General features: G+C 41.5%; 1 protein-coding gene across 1 annotated transcript in view; it reads right to left on the reverse strand.

Annotated features, from left to right (window-relative positions):
• Positions 1-27,846, reverse strand: part of grb2b (growth factor receptor-bound protein 2b) — a 47,556-nt gene that overhangs the window by 18,955 nt on the left and 755 nt on the right. The window contains exon 2 of the mRNA XM_080009297.1: positions 25,693-25,968. Coding sequence (XP_079865423.1) covers positions 25,693-25,770 — 78 coding nt within the window. The 5' untranslated portion in view covers positions 25,771-25,968. The remainder of the gene's footprint in view (positions 1-25,692; positions 25,969-27,846) is intronic.

A 27,846-nucleotide genomic window follows, 5' to 3' on the forward strand; every position in this document is an offset into this window, starting at 1 on the left:
AGAAAGCTCCATTATGGAACTTCCCAACATAGAAGACATCGATCTGTGAGTGACAGACATCCCTCGAGAAGCCGCAAAAGACCAAAACATTGCTTTACATGTTTCGTTCTTTTATAATTAATGGTTCTGCATAGACAAACTAGAATTCCTGCATTAATTCCTGTTGAGAAAATTGTTTTTTCTTTTCAGTTGTATTGTCACCATTGGACCACGACATCCCTTGCACCCTGTCTGTTGGGCTCTTCCCCCAGCTTTTATGTTTTGGTTTCCTTTCTTTTTTAAATTTTAGTTTTTACTTCATTAAATGGTCATTTTCCCTCCATCCACAAAGTAAATCCAGTACATCATTGATAGGCATCCACATCTCAATATACATTTTTGTCGCTGTTCTATTTAGTTTAATACGTTTATTCCTTTGTTACATTTTATGTCTTGTATGGTCTCCTCCATAGTAACAGCAGGCCTTAATTTGTGCCAGATCCTGCCGGAACATGTTCCGGGACCTCCCAGATTGGGACCAGCACCTATTTGATTGGATCCGGCACCTCCGCACAAGCGGCGGCTCGAGCTGCGAGCTCCACGTCGCCCATTTCTCCAAACAACACAAATAGAAAGAGTGTTAGATTAACATTTTTTAGGGCTGTAACCGACTCAGAATTGTGTCAGTCTAATTGTATTCACACCCGTCTCCCTCTCCGACGATCCCGCAATCAGTGCGCCGGAACAGTGTGATTCTATTTTACGTCTCCTTGAGGAGGGAAACGTGCATAATGGGGACACTTTCTCCGTGAATCTCTCCCCGATCCTGCCTCTCCATGCGCTGTGCACAGAAAATAATCTTAACGAGTCTACAATTGCCCCCGTGCCCCGTTCATCCGTGCGCCGTCCCCACACTGTTTTTAGTTGTTTTATTTGTAGGAACGGGGCACGGCTCAATGAGTTGCTCTCGCGCGTTCCTACCTGGCACCCTTCCTGGCTTCCTCCCCTAACACTATATAAGAGTAGAGCTCATTCTTCAATGGTTCTCTCGCTCGACCATGACGAGTTACTACAGCCTACATTAGTTTGCTTTCGAGGTATGGCGCCTTCGTCCCTCAAATGCATCTTCCACAGATGCCAGAACGTACATAACAGCTCCGTCTCCTTCTTCAGCGGGGCGCTGTCTGGGAGCTGGTTTCCCCGGCCTTCCCTCTGGGCGGGGCTCACCTCAGGCGCACAAGCACAGGGAGCTGGAGTCCCGACGGACAGCAGCGCTGTGTTCCGGCTCCGCGCACAGAGCTGGGGGAGCCATCGTTCTCCCCACAACAAACATCCCATTTTTTCACGTTCTATTTTCAACTTCAGAACAAAGTAAAAACAACAAAAAACTCCCTATTGGTTTTCTGATTTTGGATTTGTATATGTATGTAGAAACGCAGCGACTGACTGTTCGGTTCCGATCCAATCCCGATACAGATGTGCCGACACAGATACCAGAGCTCTTATTTCTTCTGATTGTTGTTGTTGGTATTATGTGTAAGGTAACATGAGGTTGTAGTAAACTACACAGCACTTCTTATTTAAAGAGCAAAAATTATACAAAATTCAATTCAATTTCAAATGTATTCCAAAACAATTTATTTGAACTGTATGTTAAATAGGCCTCGCATACTTCACATTTTACCTTCACATACAAACAGGTGTAGGTTTTCAAAGGGAATTTTTGGAAACAATAAAAATAACTGAATCTGGACCTTGGATCATACGTCGCTGCCATATTGGAACGGTCGTGGAGCAGGAAAAAAAACCAAAACTTTTTCTACTCCATGTAGATCATAAACTCTTGAATATAAAAATGAAAATATTAATTTTTTAAAGCCGCTCATATTAGCTTAGAACACATACACTCACACACAAATCACCAAAGACTGGGTGGGCCCACTGACGGCTGGGTTCGGGTCCTGGCGGCTTGCGCTTGGTAGTTTCCGGTGTGCAGCGACCCGGCAAGGCTGCGCCCTCATCGCTCTTTCTGAGCAGATTTTTTTTTGTCTTTTAAATCGGACTAAGTAAGTAGTAGGAGTCTATTTGAGATGCTTAGGTCCAAGCCACAGATAATCTCCTCCACAGCTGCCACCATACAAACAACATTCAAGCAATCATGTGTAAAAACACACACACACACACACACACACACAAAATATGCACACGCATATGAACTTAATGCCCTCTGCTCAAACCTCCTAAACGTAGCATGCGACAAATGAGATAGCCCTGGTAGCTTAATACACTGAGGGCGAAATTATCAAGTCTGGCAGAATTGTGAGAAAAGGAGAGTCATGCATAGAAGAGTCACTAAATAAAGCATTGGATGAACACAGCAGGCACAGATTGGCACAAATCAAGACTGTGGATTATATTAGGGTGTGAATTAATCTGAGCACCAGCCAGACAGAAAGATAGACCGGATAAAAGATCTTCAGACCCTTCCAGGCAAATGCCTGTTGTTTCTGTCAACACCATTAAAAGGACAATCTTGTGCTCCGTTTAGCGAAATTAACCCGCATATTTAATTTGTGTAAGCAGTCTTGTGCACTGCCTCTGCTGAGATGAGCTTGTTAGGCAACACTGACTGTTTTTCGGAAGGCCAAATACTACACCAGCAACGAGTAACAGATAAAATACAGTAAAATAGCTGTGCCAATGCAGGAGTCGTGAGCATGCACAAATGTGCATGTGTACAAAAGCTACTTGGTTAAATTTAGTTCATTGAAATCATTACCACCTCAGGGGAAGTTTTTTTTTGCATTGTAGGTTCTGTTTTAATGACTGATGTATTGATATCAGCAAGAGAGAGAGAGAGAGAGAGAGAGAGAGAGAGAGAGAGAGAGAGAGAGAGAGAGAGAGACTGGAGGTTACCATTTTGACTATTCCATAATCAAACTAACTCACACCATAATGAACAACTTACAATGCTTGACGATTGTTGTGTAACTGTGATATATGGACTTTGTGTTAGACAACTCATGTACTACCATAGCACTGATACTGATAACCCCTAACACTAGCCCTGCATCAGACAATATCCCAAATATATACATCTACGAATGATACAGAAAAAAAAAAAAAACTTGGTTGGAGCGTAGTGTGGTGTACCTGCACATCCCTAACACAACATATCTGGTCAAGACAAGGCTTTAGAACTTAGTTCTAAAGTATTCCAGTTAAAACATCTGCAGATAAACAGATGAACACCCGGCCTGAAAATATTCCTCTATAATCCCACTTGACTTTGTATGCTTTATTATTTTTAATATTCAAATATATTCAAATTTTTAATGCTCAAATTTAGTACTGATCAGATCGATCATTTCTCCAAACAAAGCAAATAAAAACTCCAGATATTTCCTGCTGCGGAGATTGTTCCTGAAAAAATCCCGCCCGGTGGAAAATGCTATGGCGGCCTGGTCCGTGAGCTGGTTGTTGGGAACCTTTGCTCTAGAGGAAATTCTGCCGTTGATGGTAGGGTCTATTTACCACTTTCATCGCCACATATGTTGAATTACTGGTCATTCTGGTCAAAGATGGCCTGGCATCGCCAGACTTATTCACAAATACACATTAGTCTGTAATCTCTCCGTTAATTTTCGAAGGGCGGTTACTAATGGGTGCAGACCAAAATGTCCCTGGACACAATCGGAGACTTACAACAAATCTGAACAACGAAACGTGTGACATAGCGCTGAGCGAGTCGGTTGGTAAATTAAATGTTTACCAAATCAGCCAACACATCTTTCTTATCGACAAAAGCTCTTTAGAGGAAATATACCGGTTGGTTTGTTTAATACTGCTGCGTGAGTGGATTCAACAGACAGTGGCAGCCATCTTGGTTGTTTTACATTACATTACATTACATTGCATTGCATTTAGCCGACGCTTTTACCCAAAGCGACTTACAATTATTCAAACACTGACGGACGCAGCCATCAGGAGCAATTAGGGGTTAAGTGTCTTGCTCAAGGACACCACAGCATGCTTTTTTACAATTTACAAAAATGATTCAACAGTGCTCCCCTGCATCGTCATCGTAGCAAACCCGCCCCATATTCGATAAATTGTTGTCATTTGCCCGGCCCTGGCAAGGATGGGCGTAAATCTGTTTGAACGGGAGGGTGGCCGGACGTACATTGCAGAGTAAATGAAACGTGAGCTCTCAGATTCATGTATTTCCCACGCTAGTTCAAATGGCGCACTCTCCCTTGTACACACAGTGAAAGGGCGGAGGAGAGGGGTACAGGCCGTTGCGCTTGTGCATCTCCGCCGACACGGCCCTCGCACGCCGTTACCGGGAATATTTCTCTCTTATGTGCGTTCACTGTGCAGCAAACTTGATGAACTTATATTGAACTTTATTGCTCATCGCATGATTCGCTAACGTTAGCCAAAACATTTATAATCGCTTATTTATTTATTATGAGGTGGCTGATGCTTGCCAGAAAATACCTCCTACAGTAACAAAAAAAAAAAACTAGAAAAAAACAAAAACCTGTACAAATGATGCTACACAGTAAATCACTGTCTGAACTATAGTACGTGGACTGTGTGCAATGTCAGGCACACTGGCTGACACATTGACAGCTGTAGGAAGCCAATGCAAATCAGGTGTGAGTGTGTGTTTGGGGTTATACCAATTTGCAATTGGGGGCTGACTCAAAAGACTTAATTATCCTGCCTAATCGGTTGTGGAAATTAAGAATTTATCATTGATAGAGAGCTGCATTTGCTGCTGTATGCAATTTGCAAATTTGAAACATCGAATGTCAGTTATTTTGTCAAAGCTGTATTACACCAATGGCATAACAAATACTGATAACTACAAACTGGTGGATGAGTGCTACGCGTGGAATCATAAAGCACACTAGATTGCAATACAAGTATTAATACAGTGATCTCTAATTTGTCAATGAAAAGTTAAAATGTCGTCAGAAACTTTCTATCAATTTCCATTTCTAAATGTATAAATCCATTACAATACAGCACTAAAAATGATGGTATTATATTATCTATATGAGACAACAGACTACAACTGTACAAACTATGTAGATCTTCCATAAATTAAAATCAAGATACTGTTATAATGAATTGATACCATATTAGAAGTGACTAATATTTTCTATTCTGTCTTTGGTTCACTGGGTGAGTCATCCATCCACAGATTTGGAAAACCGATTGTGATTAGAGGTAATCCAGGAAAGGAAAGGGTGAAGCGGCGGGATATATTTGTAGAATAAACGATGTACTATAGTGTAGGCTGAGCTCCTTAATTCCCAGCGGGGGAGGGCCGGCCCGATCCCATCACTTGCACTCAGACGTATTTTAGAGTAGCATGACGGAAAGGCAGAAAAACAAACCAAACCAAAAAAACAAAACATCCATTAAGTGACTTTGACCTCCTTTGCTCTCAGCAGGGAGGCTGCAGACGTGGAGCAGGGCAGACTTTTGGGGGAATCAGCGTCACCCCAACTCAGAGAGCCGAGGGGGAGAGCGAGACAGAGAGATTACACCGGCTGGCAGTAACCGAGCCATGCCGGCCTCCTGTAATTAACACAATGCTTAGGGCCTTCACCACGTGGGGAACCTCCCAGACACCCCACAGCTGCCTCAGCTTGTCTATCCCGTTTGTGCGCGCGCACACACACACACACACACACACACACACACACACACACACACACACACACACACACACACACACACACACACACACACACACACACACACACACACACACACACACACACACACACACACACACACACATAAACTATTCGCCCTAAACGCCCTAAGAGACTAAATCAGAACCAGAATTCAATATGAACGAATTTGATGAGTTGAGCTGGAATTGGAAAATGCTCATTTTCGTTAAAACAAAAAAATAAAATAAAATAAAAAAATAAAAAAAAACCCACTGATAACCATCAAATGACCAAATGAATGCTCAAGCCATTAAGAGTAATGCAGCAACAGCAAGGGTAAAATTATCACAAGAGAACATCTAATGGCTGAGACGACCACTGAAGGCAGTTAAAACGAGCCTTACAATAACAGGATAAACGGTCAGAAGCTTACCAAAATGCACAGGGATACCATTTCAACGAGGAATTATAAATCATCAAGGGGAATCATAAATATTACTTTTATATGTGTAAATCTCCATACACGGCCCTCCCTGCGCCCCGGTCGCGGAGCGTCGTGCCCTGCACCTCCGAATAGGAACGGGGACCGGGCACGGAGGGACAAAACAACTCCCCAATATGTTTAATGGACTGTCCTTCCCCCTCGCGCACGGCGCAGAAAGCTGAAGGGATGAGCAGGAGCAGACTCAGCAGAGCAACTTTAAAGTTTCTCCAGAAGCCCTTGAACATAGATGGAAGACGGTCAATGATGATAAACGAAACGACGATTGTTTATATTTCATATCCTTGTGTAACTTTGACCAAGAAAAAAAAAAAAGAAAAATATAAAGGAAAATATATCTATAAAAAAATATGTATTTTATTATTCGCAGAGCACAACACCGCGGTGACGTCACATAACCGCGGTATTGTGGTTATTGTCACAGCCCTTGTTTAGAGGCATGTTAGACTGGCTAGAATGCATAATCTGAGTGGTATTTAGAGCAATGTTTTGGGGACCTCAGAAACCTAAATCAACTTGTTGAAATCAAGATCATAATAGGTCCCCTTTAAACATACTGTTAAATGGATGAAGATTACAATTGATTGCACGAGTTGACAATTTTATTGCGACTTATTTATTCCATCAAACTAGCACAGATCCTCGCCAAAATTAGCGGGGATACCCATTTGTTTTTTTACATGGTAAACCCACTAAAATAGCCGATTGACGCGCTTTCCATTGCCAGGAGAAATCACGCTTTTTTTCTCTCTTGGTGGTGCGTCACGAAAAGGGCCGTTTCATGGTTCTAGTGTGATTGGGGGGAAAAAAAAAAAAAAAAAAAAAAAGTAGAGACAGCAACTTATACAAACAATGACATAAAACTGTAAAAAACTTGCCAAAGAAATAACGGCTCATCACCCAGCGAAACTCTGTTCTCTTGCCTCCTACAAAAGAGGCGTTCAAAAGAATTGGATGGTTTATATCTATACTGGATCGCCGGCGGGGAGCGCAGACGCTCCTCTGGTTCAGAGACCAGCTTGGGGCGGTGCTGGAGTGGCCCGGAGTCCGGCAGGGAGCGTGGGGGTTCTCCACTGTGCTCCCCACACTCAAGACATTCAATGCTCCCCCGTGCGGGAAAAAAATGTCACGACCTCTGATTTTGGATTCTAAATCGCATATGAAGTGATTGAATGATACACGGATATTCCTGTCCATTAACACGGCAACGTCCAGAACTTCAATGTGCGTCGCATCGCGCCAGTAAAGGGGCCAAAATGAGCGCGCCCACCCGGATATTGTGTTTACATCGGAGCTGAACGGATCTGGAACCAATAAAAACCTGTAACTATTGCAGGGTCATTTGACCCAGGAATAAAACCCGGGCGTATAGAAAGGGGTAAAATAAATGCATGCGGACTGTGGAAGGCATCTATTATGGACGTCATTTAGTAGAAATTAGAAGTTATTGCTTTATTTAAAATGCTTCCAAATGTTCCTTAATAGGCTGTATGGGATTTCATTGAAACTAGTCATTGGAAGGGCAAAAAAGTTGCAATTTTGTGTGCTTTACATTAAATCAGGTTTTACAAATACATCTTTTTTTTTTTTTTTAACTAGAAACTCAACAACGACAGGGTGAGTTTAAGTTCTTTGTGCCAAGACAACCATCTGCCACCCACACAAAAAAAAGAAAAAGAAAATATACACACACACACACACACACACACACACACACACACACACACACACACACACACACACACACACACACACACACACACACACACACACACACACACACACACACACACAGATGTAACTCATAATAGTTTCCAAAAAAGGGGAACTGCATTCGATACTTCCTGGTTCAGGACTCAAGTATCTAGATTAGAGTTTGCGAAGAAACAGAAGCAGTGAGAGCTTTCCGATGGTCGGGCCAGCAGGTAGCCAGCCGTCCAGCACTTCTTGTGGAGGCTGTAATTACATAAAAGGTTGCTCCCTGAAGAGGGAACATCAAGGGAGTCACACTCACTTCCCATCTGAAATGCTGACGTGGTGGAAGATGAAGAAACTGACCGCCATGGGAGAGGGACGGTAAAATCTAATTACCGGTAATGGCAGAACTGTGTCAAGTGGTGAGAAGGATATTTCTGGTGTAGTTTCAGCACTTCCCTCCTCTACATCACATCAACACATTCAAGTAAGGCGGGTCTCCAAAAGAGTAGTGTAACGGCTACGGCGACTGTATATATTTAGGGACAGCTGTTGTGGTTACATTGCATTAGGTTGGGGCATGGAGTTGGCTGAAGCCAGCGCCAACTCTTCCAGCTGCCCTGTGGGGGAGGGATCGGCTAATAAACCGACACCGTGGAGAAGGCATCTGCTTCTTTTTAGACAAAAAACTGCTCAGTGTCATATAGTGCCTTGTTCAAGACAAACAAGCCGGCAGCTAAGCAAGCCTCTATATCCAAATACAGCACAGAGCAGCCCAACGGGGGTTGTACCAGCCATCATTAGTAAGTATTTTATACCGAGTGATCGGTATAAAATACTTAAAATAGATGTTAGTCTTTTTCTGGTGTTCTGGGGCTGAGGGAGGGAACTAATTACAGTTCACTGAACACAGAGGAATACAGAGCAAAAAAAAAAAAAAAAAAAAAAAGTGTGTGTATAATAGAGAGTGAGTGAGAAACCAGTTCTGAGGAATCACAGTCCTTGTGATCAACTTGGGAAAAGTCCTCCAGGGTAAGAAATATAAAATGAGGGCATCTCTCTCCCTCCCCACCCCCCACAACAGTCAGACAGGCTGTGTGTTACTTTGTAGATTACATGGCGCCATTTGTGCTTCTCAGCTAGCTATATTTTGATTTTTAACTTCATGGTCACGACCGTCTCAAAGGGAAACGTATCTTTCCCCGGCACCAGGTCAGAGCACAGGTTTGGCCGCGGTCAAACGCCTCCAGGGCTGGGCACTGTTTGTTAGGAGGCTCCCGGAGAAAGAGTTCCCATCACGCACGGTTGAGCACGGCATTTTTAGTTTCATTCAATTACAATAAATACATCTACAATAAAAACACTCTGTATTTGTTTTCTTTGGAGGCGGCGAACCTTTGATAGCAGATCGCAGGGAACGGATCGCGTAGTTCCGCGTGGGCACATAACGTGCGCGCGGAAAAGATCTCCCGTTCACCACGCGAACAGTGACAGGCGCCAAGCAAGCGCGAGTGAGGAAATATACGCATAAAAAAATAAAAGGGATTTAACTTATTTTGGGATTCTCCACATGAAAAATATGAGGTGTGGGTATAGGTATAGGGCTGCCCCCTGAGAGTAGAATCATCACTCGGAAACCCGTAATTCAAATGGGGTTCTTCAAGTCGAGCAGTCTTTTTTTTTTTTCCCCCCAGTCAGTTTGTATTTGTGAATAGAACACGGCTCTCCCGATCGATTCCTCCAAATGAAACAACTAAAAACAGTGTGGGCACGGAGGAACGGGGCACAACGCGCGATCGGGTAGAGAGTCACAGTTCCCCCATTACGCGCGGTTTTGTTCCATACGCCCTTGTCTCGTTCCATAAGAAAACGTAACGGAAACTCAACGCAACTTAGTCACAATCCGCGCCACCACGTCCAAATCCTGCATCTGCTTCCTCGCTGTCGCGCCGCTGCACGCATACGTCCGCATGCCGTCCACCATTTCTGCGCGCGCAAGTGAACGGGCTCCGTCCGTTGCGAGAAAACATTTGAAATGAGACGATGGCGACAAACCCATTCGGCTCCAGACAACGAGAGTGATTCTTAAAAGCCCCGTAAAGGATGATTCATAGGTTGAGACCTACACGACAGGGACTCCAGCGGGGGTGTTTATGTCCAGTGGAAGTGATCACGGCGACTCAGGCCGCCCTAATCCCTGCTTTAGAGGGCTGATTTAAACGGCGACGCCGACGGACCGTGTCAGATTACTGAATTAGAGAGCGTGTCTGGTGCTGCGACCCATCTCCATACTTGATCACTCTCTCCGACCGACATACGGGTACTTTGCACACCGCACGCTCACTAAAGGCTGTGTGGGTAACATGGAACAATGTGTTATTACTGTGATGGGAGGTTTTTTTAATATTTTTCGATACATATCACAATATCTGCTTGGGAGTTAAACATCTAATTTGGAGTATTGGTTTGGAATGTGGAATGTGGGGAAACATATCTGAGTTTCACTACATTGAAACAATCTTATATGGTTACGTTAAGTGTGGCTTCGTACCAAAGCTGCACCAAACAAAGAGACTCATTACTCACTAGACTATCCATCTCTAATTTCACTGCCCCCTTTCGATGTGCATGTCAAGTCACACTTTATTTATAAAGAGCATTTCATACCAGGGCATGTATGTGAGATGTGTGTGGTGAGACCAAAAATCAAACTTGTGGACAAGTTTGAATCCTGTCCATAGACTGGGGAGGGTAAAAAACCAAGTACGCTCCCCGCAACGTCTGAACAATCTCATGATGAATATAGCGATCTGTAGCCGAACACACACATGTTCACACACAGAAAGGTGACCGGAAGTGAGTTGTTTTCCATGGCGGCTGGCGACCCGTGTGACAGCAAGGGACATTACAAGTCCATGTGAGGTGACAAAATAGAATAAGCAGAGTTCATGTCGATGCCAACGATATGTGACACGCGGTTCAAAATGAACCAATCAGACTACGTCTCCAAAGTTCTCCAAGGATGAACAACTTGGTTCCTATGTTCCAGTCTCTTGAGTCTATTGAAGTCACAAAAACAAAACTCATATAATAAAATAATAACCATTTCATACAGTGTACATTTTGTAAAACAACTCAATAAAAGCAGCGCAAAAGCAGGTTATATGACAATTCCAAATTGATTAACAGGGTTAGAAAGCAATCTGCGTAGCAACACAAGCAGTATGCATGTTAGCTATAGTTTCATTTGTCCTTTCTCATTGCAATACTAAATAAAAAGTTATTTTATATGCTCATTTTTTTTGCAATGGGCCATTTTCCAGCTGGATTGGAAAGTCGGTAGCGCTTCTTCATAGCGAAAATGCCTAAAAGCAACAGCCACAAGTAAAACTGCAACAACACGCTCCTGTTGCTGCATGTGTGAATAGTGGAAATCACTAAGCCCAATCTCCATTGGAGATAAAAGATGGAAGGAGAAAATATACACACACACACACACACACACACACACACACACACACACACACACACACACACACACACACACACACACACACACACACACACACACACACACACACTTTAAATATATAGTAATTAATACCATTTAAGATTCCCTGTGACCGTCGTTATTATTAGTTCTTTCATGTCATCTACCACTATCCAGAAGAGAGGAAACATTTATTTTGTTTGTTTAGCAATATCCATGTGTAAAGGAGGCAGTTGGAGCCAGTACATCTGTATTTAATGTTGGGCCGCGTGTTGAAAAGAGGAGTGTTCCCTCAGCTTCCAGCTCTTCCAGCCAGAGAAAGTGGCTGCCTGGACTTATCAGCATCAGGCCACTGGGCCTACTGCTGCCTGCTGACAGCATAATGTGGTGCAGATGGCGAACAAACACACCAACCATGCTAACGGAGAGTGACGCAACAGGACTACGCACACTCACAAACACACACCTCCATTACCAGACTGTGGCAATATTTGACGTTTCCATGGCTGTTTACGCATAAGCAGTACCGAAGGAAATTGTGTTCTTGGAAAGTCTATCAGAGAACAAAGAGAGAAGAACAAGCACTGTTTCTTTATTCTCCTTTCTTTTTTTGTTTTACCTTGCATGCAAACTTTGTACAGTGCTGCCACTGTGTGTGTGTGTGTGCGCCCGCGTGTGTGTGTGTGTGTTTTCTAATACGTTTTGACATTTCCCTGTCCTTTGAACCAAGAAAAGTCTGTGTATGGAACATCAGGGAAAAAAAAAAAAAAAAAAAAAAAAAAAGGGTCTGATACAGTTTTCCTGGAATCATAGGGCCAATGTCAAAATGCATGCTGAGATATTTGGGTCAATAAAGACAGCCAGGACTCCTGCAGTTTACTACTTTGTATTCTGACCTATGAGTTTACAATTTTCTTAAAGAGGAAAAAAATGTATATTCATCTACCGTGAAAAAGGGACTGATGAAAGCAACATCAACAGCAATTCTCCACCAGTGGGTAAAGATAAATTCTGAGATAAACAGTAGAACTGCCTGCTGCGGGTTCCCCTGATGATTGACCCTATTCGTGATACACCATTGAGAGAAATGTCATACAAGCATAGTCTATCATTTATAGTCTGCTGTTCATCTCTTCTATTAGTGTTCGACAAATGTTAGGCTACTTAAAAATGCACTGTGCCAAAACTCTTCAAGAATAAGGCAAAACCATTTACAGACCTCAAATGGAAAAACAGAGGAAGTTAGAATCAGTGGATGTCATATGACTAGATCTTTCAAAAAAAAAACCAACTAATTTTTGTTGCTTAACAGGGTCACGTTGGCTTTTAGTCACACCAAGGAGGAAAATGACGCATGGAAATGACATACCTAAGCTTCTTCTCTGGAGATTGACCATTTACTTAGGAAACATCATCACCCTAACCCTAACTGAGTGGGCAATTGTAGAGATTGAATGGCATCTCCCAACACCCAGACAGCCCAGATTCAACAGAACATTGCCACAATCTTAAACTTTAGGATGCAGCAGAAACACAAGAGGGAAAGCAGGGTTGCTGGGTTGATTACAATTCTATATGCAAAGGTAACTGCTCCCAATGAGCTGGTTGGAGCCCTCCATTGTTGCTTACTGTGTGTGTGTGTGTGTTTGACAAGGGTGGATGAGAAGCTGTCATTGTGAAGCTCATTGAGCAGTTGTACATATTAAGGTTTAATCCCAGGAAACAGGATTCCCAGGAATGCCCATCCAAACTATTTCCCATTTCCCGGGAAATGGGAATTAATATAAATTTTTTTTTTTTTTACATTTACAACATATTTAAATAGGCCTATATTTAGAAAATACGGTATGTAGGCTTAAAGTTTCCCTTCTTAAAACATGCATTGCATATGTTTAAATGTTTTAAGACATATATATAAGTCTATGCTGTGCGTGCACTGCATGTGCCGGTGGCACACACTGAAAGCTTCATGAAATCAATAAACAAAGTGCCAAAGTCTTTTTCTTTTAATCAGGTCGACATCTGTTTTATTTGGCCCATGTCTGTTTTATTTATTATAGACCTAAGGATATTTTGTTTTATTATATTGCCATTTTGTTGTATTTTATTTTTGCATAGGCCTATCTCAAATGTTTTATAGGCTATTATTTTAAAATGTTAGAATGCAAGGGTAGTGTAGTAGGCCTGCCATGTTCTTAAATTTTTTGGATTTGCATTTCGCACATGAAGTGGGTATGTGATCTCTTCATAATATTTGACATTCGCACATGAAGGCTCGCAGTGTGCACTGCGTGCCAGCAGGCTCTGAGCGCTACCAGAATATGAAATCCGTCTCAGCTTAACAGAATGATTAAGGAAACGCCAAATTACTTGCTTTAACAAATTTCATTTGTTTATATTATGAAGAATTGTCAAATATCACTTCCATGAGGCTGTTTTCAGCAGACAGATCACAGGCAATGAACTTGGCATTTCACATTCCTCGCAGGAGTCGCAGCTATAGCGAAATTAAAGCTGCATGCAAAGTTTATATTATGTTCATTCTAATGTTGATTAATATGAATAGCATTCTTTTGCCTTAATAATTATTAATACCACCAAATAATACACTAACGCAGGCGGGCTGGGAACACATTTCTCCTTGTTGCATTTAGTGTTGCTTGAAATATGACCAATGGGTTTTGAAAATAGCCGAAAACAAGTACATTTCGCGGGATAGTGTGCTTCTCATATTCTGGAAAAATATTAAACCTGAGAACATATGCTTATGCCCATCTACTGAGAAGTGTGTTTTGTCTTTTAGAAAGCCTTGATTATGATTGGTTGAGTTTTCTGGTAAGATTTAGGATAATGAGTGGCAGGCAACCTGACCTAGAGGGACAGCGGAGCGATTCTGCTTACCCCTGGTGGTAAATTCGGCCAGGAGGTAAAACCAAAGTCACGAAGGAAGCGATTCCTTTGAGGGGGGCCTGAAGACAAAGTGTTGAAGTCACTGGGCAAAAAGCTCCCTTCTGTGGTTAAAAGGCCACAACCAGGTTGCAAGCAGAAGAAACACAGTTCAAATGACTGGCAATAGAACAGCACCTCAACAGGAACAGAAAAGGGTCACCAACACCTTGCTGAAAGGTGATAAAATATCTGCAATTAAATATAAGCAACCTATTTCTCTCTCAAACTCAGCCAAGATCCTGTCTGTTGGAGAGAACTGTCTGCTAGTCCTGTGCAGCATGGCTGCAGAGGGCTCAGCACTAGGCTTGTATTAAAGAGGTACAAAGCTTCTAGGGCTGGACAACACAATAAACAGAACCCGACAACAGCTTGGTGGACTTTCCATAAATTCAAGATTCAAGAGGTTTATTTGTCATGTACATATACATAAGTTCATACATATATGCAGTGAAATGTCTTTGCAAAGGCAGACATGTAAAGAAACAGACCCACAAGGATGAGGGTTGATCCTAGCCTATAGGACAGGGGTTCTTCAACTTTTTCATCTTAGGAGCCAAAAGAGACATAAAGTACGTCCATGGGACCTCATGAATGCATAATTAGTTGCCGTAGTATCTAAAGTAGCTGACTGTCAATAAAGGCAAAACAAACACAAATGAAAATAAACAATTTATTAAATGTCACAAAACTTCAACATTCTAACATTTTAACTCCCCCCTGCACAGGTGAGTCCGCAACCCACCTTGGGGCACAACTAGGGATGCATCAATTGTGCAATTCTGGGCGGTGCCGATGTTTAAAATAACAATTTGGCCCATAGCGGATGCAGATACAGATGTTTTCCGAGTTCTCCTGGATGCAGCGCCATTTTCTGCTTGAAGCGCAACCGAGCCGTGAACACGTTTCCTAAAATCGATCGCGGATGGCCTTCTCTGGGACGCATAAAAAATACAAATAAATAAATATATAGATAAATATATAGATATAGATAAATAAAGGATAAAATGGGTCGCCAAATATACTTTGGTGGCCGTAAATATACCTGGGGGGCCTGCCCAAGTAAAGTCTCTGTGTGGGAAACACTGGATAAACACCGGCCACTGATATTGGTGAATGTCATCTTATTTGCCGATGGGCCGATGGTAGTCAACAAGGTGATTATCGGGTGACACCAATGTACAGCCGATAACTCTGTGCATCCCCAGTCGCAACCCACAGTTAAAGAAACCCTGCTTCAGACCTAAGCTATTGCTTTGATAGGAAGGGTTAAAAGATCTGTTGACGTGCGCTAAATTTGCCAGCAAGTGTTAATCTTTATTTATTTAAGGAGAAAATGAGAGCAAGCACAGTGGCCCGGAGTGCTCAGGGCAACAACGAGAATTGTTCCGATACACAGAAACTAGAGCAATGAAAGCCAAGCTTAGCATAGATGCATTACTTGCAAGAAAAAGAGCGCCAGATAAAGAATGGTTGAGGGGGATAAATATGTCAATGCGGCTCCTCAAAATCGACAACAAAAAATATATGCATATGTATGCAGTAATCCCCATCAACACCATTTCCCTAAACCCCTTTATAAGAAGTATAGAAAATGTTTAGCTGATGAGTCAGTGGCAATGCAGTGATGCATAAGCACGTATGTATACGATTCAGATGATGAATGGCCCCTATAGCATGACCTGCGTGTGACGCTGGAGGTCTCTTCATGACCTGAGCCCCTGGATAGAAAGTGTCCATTGTAAACATCAGGTTCAAATTAGATTTTTTTTATAGGCCTGCATCGCTCCATCCACAACAGAGCATAATGGCTCACAGGCCATTGTCAAACAACTTTGAAATAAAATAATAAATTAACTAACTAATAATACTAATATATTACAGAAAAAAAACGTCTGAATGGACGAGTGCATTGATGAAATGATCTCCATTTTGATGAGTCAATGCAATTAATTTAAACCTTAAAAACACAATGAATAAGGAAATTAGGTACCGAATAATGGTGAACCCTCAGCACAAGGAACATGTACAGACTTAAAATAGAGATCTTAAAAATAGCAAAAGATTGCGAAGACTCCCACGCTCAGATTTGCATAGAGTTTTTAAGTTGATGTTTTTACAAAAAACACCACAAAACCATAAATTACACAGCTGTTCTTCCCTATCTGTGTACAAGAATGACGTACGTAGCGTGACACATTGTGGAACTGAGCTGTAAGCCATTCTTATGTTTTCCATTTTTACAGGCTTGTCATGTTGTACACTATACATTGCATATTAGTGGAAAATCACAACGTAGGAGCCATCCGACGAATCTAGTAATATTGAATAAGTATTTCAGACCTGAGAGCATTAGAAATATTAGGTTGAATATCATCATTCATTTAGACTGTAAAAGACAATATGTTAAAGTTCATGACAATACGATACCACTGAAACACCGTAAATTGTTATATTGATGTATCAACCAGCCAAATGCTGTCATAAAAATCCATGATTCGATGTGTATACTTATGGATGGATACATACGGATAATGTATAAGATTGGCTATGATTATAATACATTATTTCAACCCGAGAACCAAAAGAATTCACATAAGGAAATTTACACAGATAATTGATTTGGTATCAATGGAAACCAAAAGAATTTGGGTTTACGACACGCAATTAGGGTTGTCACGATTCTCCAAATCCACTGACCATTCAAGGTCACGATTCGATCCCATGTGTATTTTTTTTCCAGCACTGACAGCTATGCCATTGTTCGACTATCGAGTCTTGATTTGTAAAGAAAAACACTTGTTTCTCAATAAGTTACTTTTATTTGAATATCAGTAATTATAAATATTAACAAAATATGAGAATATTTAAACAACACACCCAAACAGTTAAGAGCTTAAGCAAAACTAGACTTAAGAATAATCAATAATAAGTTACTTATAACACCACTTTTAAGTTACTCACCAAAGTAAGCACAGAAAAACCAATGCTATTTTTTGCCAGAGGGGAACGCTGGTAGTAAAAGGAAAACGACTGCCCGCAGCTCCGATCAGAATGATCTTTTCTCCAAACAAAGCAAATAAAAACTCAATATGCATTTAATTTACTCCCTTTCCTGTTGCTGCTCTGCTGTGGAGCAGATGGCAGATCGCTCATCAAAAAAATCCCACCCCGTGTTCTCACGGTCCGGTGGCAAACACCCCGAGCCGGCGGTTGGGAACCTCTGCACTGGAGGACATTCCGTTGGCGATGTTCGGGTTTACGTCCCACTTTCATCGCCACATCTTTGGAATTACTGGACGTCCCGGTCAAAGGCGAACTCTCCCTTGTACACACACAGTGAAACGCCGGAGGTGAGGGAAACGTGCCGGTGCGTGTCCGTGATGTGGACTTTGCACCATTACCGGGAATATTTCTTTCTAATGTGCATTCACCGTGAAACAACCTGGATGAACTTATATTGAATTTTTAATTATTTTCTGTAATTTTCCAAATTGTATTCCAATTTCGTTACTGCGGCCCTAGTGCCAGGCAGGCAGGGGGCAGTGTGCGTTAAGGGATGCAATGCGGCAGACCCTCCGCAGAGCCGACCTCAGCCCTCCAAACTCCGAGTGTCGGTGCCGGGAGCCGCGGTCGACTCAGCGGAGGACCTCGCACCCCTCAGCGCGCACTGCATCTGTTTGCCGGCGAATCTTGACCGTCCCAATACTGCGACCACGTCAGACAATATTACACACGAAAATATACAGGGAGAACCGGGAACCTGATTGTGGTTTCGAATTTGAATGCATATTTAAATCAGTTTTTGATTTTGAATCTGAATCCTAAATGCAATATCAGGCTATGTACAAGGGAATTGTTGAGTTGAACCTTTTCCTCCTTTTTTTTTTTTTTGCAAAATGGATAAAATGTTAACCATGGTATAATTCTCTATTTCAATTTCCCAAATGCTTTTCTGGGTACAGCATGCGGCATAAACTCACAAATCTACGTCTCATGGCGATTATGTTGGTCCATGTGGCAGGCTGTCCCAACTTGAACATAAACACATCCATATCACTCCCTTCAATGAAAGGGCTCAAGATAAGAGCTGTGATGTCAAGGTTTTTATTTTTTGGGGGTTTTTTACCGGCGGAAATGAGAAGGAATTCATTATGTGGAATGAGCCATGTCCTTGTGCTAAACGTTCACAGAGTGAACTTTGTGAAATAGCAGCAAAAACTGAAGCTGGTGCTAAAACTGTGATTTTCCCTTTTTAATTAACACATATTAGGATGTATGCACAAGGGTGAACGTTTCCATTACAAATCATAAAACTAACTACAGTTGGCCTAAATGTCCTGGCAACTTTTATGGAACAAGGCCGGCACTATTCAAAGCATGCAATTTTATTTTGAGCATGCAATTTGATACATCTGTAAAATGATGAAAAAGCAAATGCACAAACACCTCTGTATTCTGCAGAACTTGGAAAAAAATGTTAATCTCAAAGATTTTGAGTGAGATATACAGTACTGCGCAAAAGTTTTACGCGCTTGTGAAAAAATGCTGTAAGGTAAAGATGCTTTCAAAGATAATGGCATCAAGAGTTTTTATTTATCAATTAACGACACACAAAGTGCGGTAAACAGACAAACAAATTGTGATTGGTTGAGCAATGGCTGGGATAACAGGAAAAACAGCCTCTTTTTATTGGTTGTGGTGATATTTTTCAGTTCACTGCCTAGCTTAGAATTTAATCAAGATGCCGCTCTGCACTGATGCACCGTTGGCAAAAGTTGTCCTGTCCCCGACCCAAAGAGCTTTGTTTTGACATCAGTTTGTTGCATATAGGCAGTGGATTAAAAAATAATAATAATAAAATAAAAAATAAAAACTGACGTGAACCTAAAGTCCCTTTCACACATGAAAATTGAAAGTGGCTGCTTCATGTGCGCACAGGAGGAAAGGAGAGACGGAAGGCTATAGAAGCCCTGAGATCAGCTCTAGATCGGGACGTGTCTCCCTCTCCGTGGAGCGGGGATAAAGGACCTGGCAACAGAATCGGCTTCGTTTTTAGACCAGGGCTTCGATCCCCGTCTCTCCTCCCCTCCCGGACGGACTCTTTCCTCCACTGACTGTGAGGGGACAGAGCCCCCTTTCCCTGGACTCAATAACCCTAACAATAAACCTGCCCTGCACTCTCTGCCCCTGGAGAAGGAACGTTCTCCACCTGTTCTACCTTTCCCTGTCTGCTCGCTCCCTCTGCGGCTTGGTGTTCCGGTGCAGCCGGCGGGCAAGCGGATCGCTTGTGCCAAATGTCCCCGCACTGCACCTCTAACTGTAAAAGACATGGAGGAAGGAGGAAAGAGGAAAAATAATAAAATTTAAGAATAAAAAGACCCGTCTCTGTAGAGACTGGCCGTGTTTCAGTTTCTAGTCTTTAAGTGCCAGGGTCGGATTCACCATTTTTCCGAATGTTTTTTTTTTCTTCTTCCCCAAAACAAATTACTTTTGAAATATTTGTACAAAATAAATATTCTTAAAAACCCACTATTTGTGCTTTATTTGGATGTGGCTCCACCCCTCCTTTACGGCAATGACACTGCTTCCATTCCCACACACTTCCATTCACAGCCGTACCGGCATTTTCTCGGAAATGATACTCGGTCGGGAGCGGGGAGATTTCAGTGCAAGTGGGAAAGGGGCTTAACAAATGCTGCCGCCCTATTTTGGGTTGGGAGGTGGAGGAGGGATAGCAACACACAATCAAAAGCCTATTGAGTGCTGTTAACACTGCTGAGACACTTGCCCTGCTCTCTTTAAATGAACTAAGTATGAACAAAGTCCTGTTCTCACAGTTTTATCAGCAGATAGAAAACACTGGTGACTGATGCAGGGGAGTGGTGATGAGCACAGAGAACAATACTCTAATCTCTAGGAAGGCTGCTTATATGTGCTGCCCCAGCTGCAAGGACCCAGCAAACCAAGTCAACCGAGGTCAATCCCCCTCCCCGTGGAGGACGACCTCTCTGGGAGTATTAGTGAGAAGTTGGATTATCCACATGCGACTCCCGGACCTCACAGGTCACCCTCCGATGTAGACCCAGGAAATGTTTTCCCTTAACAGTTGTCAAACATTTTCAACAAATTAATTTAGCAGATGTTTAACGCAACATTAATTCATGTCTATTTTGAGAATCGTTCATGTTATTCTTGTTTGTTCATCCCCTGTTGCCGAGTTTGTTTTTCTACAAGGGCATCAAGGGTATATTTCTAATTCTTTCTTTTTGCTATAAATAGGGTTTACAGTATAGAGCGAGAATATCTTTAAACTGCTAGTGGAACATTTTCAAATTGCAAAAAAAAAAATAAATGCAAAAGCTTAGCACTAACTCTAATTCCACTGCGCATACAGTGTGTTTACAAAGACCACCATCCAACGTTTGGAAACGATGCGACCTGAGGCAACTGAATGCAGTTGAAATAAATGAAACCCAGCGACGCTTGGAAATGAAATAGTAATTTGCCAGCTGCCGGATAATCCCTATATAGTACAGCTGTGACTGTACGTCTTGTGGGGTTAGAAATTAAACCATTGTATCGCTAAGCACCCTGTTGCTTTTTATTTGACACTCCATGTGGCGTCTCCCTACAAATACACAGCTCTCAAAGACGGCTGCCTGAAATTGAAGATTACACCCTTGATAGAGAAGTCATCTTTACATTTTTTCGACTGAGGTCTTACTCGAAATGACGAAGGATTCCAAGAATTTCAACCACAATCACTTAAACAATTATCCAATAGTCAGCCGCAGACAAAGCTTTCAAATCTGACAGAATATCCTCCTGATCTGGGGATGAAGGTTTTGTGTACTAGAAACTAAGTTATAATTGCCGTCAGACATTTTGACAATGGACTGTTGTATGAGAACCAAGTTGGAACGCTGAAAGAAAACAAACGAGAGGCTCGATAAGAGTGGCTATCACCCTGAAGCCAGTTCATTCGCACTTTACATTTGGCCCGTCCTGTGGTCAAAGTTTCTGTGATCCTTCAGCAGAAATGCTGACAACACAGAACATGCTTCCTCATGTCAGAGTCTTTGATCCTAAACTACCTCCAATCAATATGCTCCAATTGGATGGATTATTAGGGTTTTTGTTACGTGTGCTCCACTTATCTTTACAGCCCATGTGATATTCATGGATAAAATTATAGGCCACTTCAAACCCTATAAGCCACTTGATTGAACCTTGTATTGAGGGTAAATTAATGGCTCAATAAACAGGCTTTCTGTGAGGCATTTTTCGCGATTAAACTGTCTGGCTATCCTGTGATGTATATCCCCATTTGAATTGTTTTTTTGATGGAATTCTTTATTTATTCAAAATGTGTTCTACCAGCAAACTTAGATCTATTGAAGATAAATGCCATTTTCCAAAGCTATGTAAAGAGAGCTATGACTCTGATGGCCAATTTACCCTGTACTTTCTTTCTGACATTGAGACTTCCCCACCTTCACCACGCAGATTTTCAAATGAGGCAGATCACAGAAAAAAATAGAAGGGGAATCACTTTTTCACCCCTGACATGCAAATTTAATAATAACTCACTTTAGCCTTATGCTTCTTGAGACAAAAATCCCAAAGCCTTCGCTTTCAAAGCATGTCTGGAAAAATAAATCCTCTGCTCAAAAACCCTATCAAATTACTCTTTCAAAGATAAATGAAAATTCAGAAATGTTACCCACCGGTTGCCAGATAGTAAGAAGCACATTTGTCACTGCTCAGTGCGCACAATTCTCCATTTAGATAAGGCAACCACACAGTCACTACAATAGAAAGAGGAAATAAAGTGCAAAAACATTTACAAATTTCTGCAACACAGGCTATAAGCACTGTCTGCAGACAATGGCCTATTTTTTTTTTACAAGTTAACCAATACCTGCCGAAGTTGCTGGTGAAGGCAATAGCAACTTCATTAACCATGGGGGTTGTCTGGTGTACATTAAGCCATGCAATCCACGAATACATGTAACCAAAATACATTTCAAATCTTTGTTTATGCCGGGATACATGTTTTTCTCTGCCTGTACCCCTCCTCTGATCCCCAGTCGCTTGATTTTGAGAGGCCATTGCTGGCAGAATGTGGATAAGCCTCAGGCTTATGCAACTCCTGCAGGTTTTTTTTTTTTTTAATAAGTGCATCACTCTGCTACGATGAAGCCATCCCTCAGTCCTGCTTCATGATTAATATTTATGCAAAGCTCTGATGGTGCAGCTTGCAAGTGACTTGTGCGAGGGTGCAGTCTGATCAAATACACCAAATACGACACAACCCTTTAAAGGTTGGTTAGGTTGGTTCTGGGAGGAGGAGTGAACACGTGGGTGAGGACAATCCCCGAGGTTCAGATCATATCACAGTTTTGAGTCACGGATTAGATCTTTTTTTCAGATCAGCAAAATGCTTTCCATTTACTCTGTAAAACACTTAAAGCAAGGAACTTTTGCCCATGGCCCTAAATAAAAACAATTTTCAAGATGTCCAATGTTTAAATAAAATCTTAAAATACATAAAATATTCAATACTCAATTGTTAAATTCAAGTGCAATATGAGACACACACGTTACGTTCTTCCTTTAAATGTGGTAGTGAATGAGCAAATATGATTAGATCCGCCCCCAGTTACTGAATGTAATTCCAGTATCATGTTCAATTTCACACGTCTATAGCAAACTAAATTTCACGAAAATCAGTTCAACATAAAGCGTGTTAGAGTAGATTTTGTAGAGAAGTCTACATCTCTCAATACAACACTGTACATTCGTATGTTGTTTACTAGCGGATCTTGACCGCTCACACTGCAGACGAGTAGACGCATAGCGGTGACATTTGCATCATGATATGTTGTAATGTAGCAGCAACATAAAGCAAACATTGCGCTTCAGAATAACACACAGCACGCATCTGTCTCGTCTATCTTCTTTTCACCGCAACTCTGCATCGAGATTTACCGAACTACGACTTTAAAAAGTAACAGCAGCAGAACCGTATTTCACTACGGTGGCTAAATTTTGCAATTGATCTGCGGGTTGTGACGCGTGCCGAACTGTGGGGATCGACCCGTACGGATCAACTACGTTCCGTTTCACCGCTATAATCCCGAACCAGCGCCTACTGATCCTGTCTCCCCCAGCTGCTGTTATGCACCGCAGTTAACGGTTACCTTTGTCCACGTGAAGTAACAAAAAGCACGGTGTGTAAACGCAGTGGCCCGCCATGAGATTCCTGACAAGCGCACTTGTGTCAACTGACAGCCTTGCTTGCACCCTTACATTGCCGCCTCTACACATTCAGCCAGTGTTTCTTTAGGACATGAAAACAATTTAATGTTATTATCAAAACATAAGTACGGGCTGCACTGCAAACACACAATATTCAAAAGCCTTCCTCACACATTCATCCTTCACAAAAGGCCTTTTCATTTGTTGCCAGCCTACAGCTAAGAGCATTCTTTCTGAGAACCATCACAGCCGTAGGCGTACATTTCAGTATGTCGGGATTGACCTAAAAGCAATGGGACAAAAGCATCAATCTATAAAGTCAGATATTATCGAAGGATGCTTTTGGAGTACAGGGTATTTAGCAACAAACACATTTCCTAGAATTGATGAGCAAATATGAAGGTTTATCTGCTGTTTTGCAACCCCACCTCACCCCCTTCCTGGACTTAAAACAGGGGGATTATAAGATTGCATTTAAATCCTAAACGGAGTACTCATGTAGGAAAGTTGCTGTATGTCCTATCTTGCATTTGGCAATGTCCACTCTGGGAATGGACCTTATTCTAGTGACAAAAAAAATAAATAAAATCAGGCTGAAATAAGCTGCTCGACCACAAGGAACCAGAGAAACTAGTCCCACATTAGAGGAAGATAAACAAAGTTGTAAAACTTTTCCGTCTTCATTTCTTTCATATTTCAAAAGGTTTTGCTTCATGAAGTTAGATGTCAAAATTGTTCCCTTCATGCACGGCAGTATCACATCACAGAGAACATATTGCTCAAGCAATATGCCTCCACTATGTTCAATCCATACATGTCAACTCAGACATCTGCAATAATGGAGACATCAGCAATAATAGTTCAAAGTAGAGCTCAGTTTTTCATTGCCGATCACATTTATTCGAGCAGACGCGATCATTTTGAAAAATGGCCAGCTTCCATAATCATATGTTTCGCTGCAAATGTTGAGGGGATTTTTTATTTTTATTAATTTCTTTAAATCGGTGTTAAAATGTTAAATAAAATGGAAATTTGGTAAATTTCTATCAGTTAGGTTGAGTGAAATTAACTGTCCACAAGAATTTACTGCCTGGATGTCAGGAATTGCATCTTCTTCATAAGGTGGCTACGTATTATTACATCTGTATTCTGTGCAATGACAATTAGTTAAAGCTAATCTAATGTTATAGGGTCATCAAATGATACTGGCATAAAATTTGACAAAAAAGTGAATTGAATTGCAGTTATTTATCACAATGATTTGTATGACAATTAATTGACAACTAAAATGTCATGATCATGACAGCCATAATTCAAATTACATAAGCAGAGTGGTGTCCATCTTGATTGAATATGCACAATCTCATTGGCAAACTTTGTGGTAAACGTGAACCTAGACTTTTGGTGATTTTAATTCTGGTAATTAATTAACTGACTGCTACTGGGCAATGGGTTTGCGAGGAAAGTTCGACAGGGAGGTTCCAGTAAATCATGACAATAATGCTTGTATGGAGAATAAATGTAGACTGACTGAGCATAGCATGTCTGTGACCTTTCGCCTGCTGTACCTGTTTCACCCTGACCTCTGACTGATCCCGATGAGGCATACAACTCCACATCAATCACAAAGCACTGCAGGGTGCGATTGGAGATGAAGAGATTGGATTAGAGGCCTGCTCCTTTATCCGACTCCAACGGGGCTTGACAAATTGACAGGTTTTTTGGAAATTTCTAGATGTATAAAAATGTATCACAGAAGTGAAGAAGTGTGAACGTTTCAATGCCATAGAGTATTACTCTGTACAAGGTTTCCCAGAAGTCTTATGACGTGTGGTAAATTCATCTTAAGGTGAAAGGACACTAGAAACTAAAACCCAACAGGCTACAAAAATCAACAACAGCCGAGACTAAACCCAAGAAAACTAGATTAAATATATTCCGATTTTTTGGTTGTTTTCCCCTTCAAATAAAAAGGAGCAGTATGATTCTGAGGACTGCCCTAAATTAATCATGAATCGATGTGCCTATAATTGGCATAACCCTCTTATCTAGGAGTTGCACGTCGTAAAATACAGGGCCAGTGAAATAAATAGAAAAAGTATGAAAAAACAAACCGCATTTACCTTGAGAATTTCCCCGCGTTTAAAACTAAGCTCATCATCCGCAGTGGCTTGGAAATCGTATTTGGCAATGGCCTCCATGGTTGTCGCTCCTGTTGTTGTTGTTGTTGGAAACCTGTTTGTCTGAAATTGTGGCTATAAGTGGCTGGCTCAGGAAAAAAAAAAAAAAAACCTAAATCCAGAAGTCTGTGGTCAGCTGTTCTTCTCTGAGCCTCTCCCCCCGTCTAGGAGCTGTTCCTTTCGGGCTTCGACCTCACATAAAAGGTCACAATGTGGTACCTGCAGAACAAAAAACAACACTCAGATAAATGTCAGCGATTTCATCAGGACAATAAGCGTTTATTTTAGGGGTGGACCAATACCATTTGTTCACTGCTGAGCTGGTAGTGTAACAACCCTCTCCACTGCTTTATCTCAAAATGTACAGACTTGGAAAGTGAGTTTGGGGTCATTAGAGAATAATGATTGCCATATAAAACATTTTTACTCTGTGTAAGAAAATTTTTCACGTAAAAAGAATAAAATAAAGCCACTGATCTATTCATTTATCTGATCGGTTGGATGTGGCTTTCGGTACGAGATTCTTTTTTGGATTCCCTTGTTTTTAAGATTGCTACGCTTTTTATGTAAGACGTATGACTGTGTAAAACAATGCACCAAGCAATACCAAGACAAATTCTGCGTACAAATGTAGTTGGCCAAATAAACAGATTCTGACCAAAGTGTGCAGCAAAATCCCAAATTACTGTGGGAAATATAATACAAGTAAAGAGCAAATGTATGTGTTCACATTGTTCAAACTATATCAGAATAAAATAGTTATTGACTATTTATAAATCAGCATGGGCTAGTCCACTTTGTCCGGAAGGGTTATAAGATGTTATTCGGACAGTTATTGATTAACCATTTATTAATAAAACATAATGAGAATTCTGGGTGTTTGCATCTGCTTCCGTCTTAATACTATGGCACTCACCACAGATAATTTCAATGTATTGACAGCCTGGGGGGGGTGCAGATGCCAGATAAAAAATGGGATTACTAACTTGATTTAAACAGATTTAGTCAGTACATCACATTGGCCAACGTTACCCACTGGTGATCTGCGACTCAACTCTTATGGTCATTCTCTTTAATGACTTGTAAACTATACACACTATACAGTATAATTTTTCACAAATGTGTGTACGCTTACCATGATTAACAGGTAGGATAACAGAAAAATCGGATGTCTGTTCCATCAAATTGTTTTAGAAACAAGCTTGCTCACCAATGAATTCAAACCGAAAAGCAGACAGACGATGCCACAAAGCCCTCTTCCTTGAACAGCAGAATTCCTGCAGGCATTTCACAGAGTTATGAACAGTTGTAGTTGCATCTTTAACGCAACTACAACTTAATGGGAAAAACAAGCTTGATGTCCCTACTTCCTGGTAATTCTGTGTCTGCGGAATATACTGTAAATAATTTAGACGGCTTAATGGGTCCATTCCATGTTCTACTATTGTTATTATTATATTACTACACATATTTATTCATTGAGTCTGTACACTATTATTCACCAACTTTATTTACACCAAACTCAGCCATAGGCTTTTAGTTAACTGTGCATAAAGCACATTCTAATGTATATTCTTTAAAGCTTGTTAAGCCTTTTGTGACTTGTTTGCATGTCTGATGGTGTGAATTTCTGATAAGCGATTATAAATCAGCGGGTTGATAGATCCAGTCCCGTCCAGTACATTTTAACATTGCAGTCATAGAGTACTGTGTCACTTCCCACTACTGCTACGGACTGTAACGCTATGAAACACGAGGATGAGGTTGATCTCATTTGCACCTGCATCGGCTTCAATCGTTCGACTACGGATCTCACCGCAGACGCCTTCAACGTGTTGACAACCTCGGGAGGCGCAGATGCCAGCTCCAAATGGGCTTACTGTACTGATTTAAATGGATTTGGTCGCTTCACCACATTAGCGTGAACGTTGCCCACTGGTGATCCGATAAGAGAAGCAGGAGTGGCTTGTAAACCGTACACATTTGTGTGTGTCTGTGTGTGGGGGGCGCGATACTGGCCAAACGACATCCACAACTTAATTAAAACGGGCCACATTTTCAGTGCAGATAGGCACCGGTGAATACGGACAGTGGGTA

Source organism: Zeus faber (assembly GCF_960531495.2).
Source record: "Zeus faber genome assembly, chromosome: 11".
In the NCBI taxonomy this organism is placed as follows: Eukaryota; Metazoa; Chordata; class Actinopteri; order Zeiformes; family Zeidae; genus Zeus; species Zeus faber.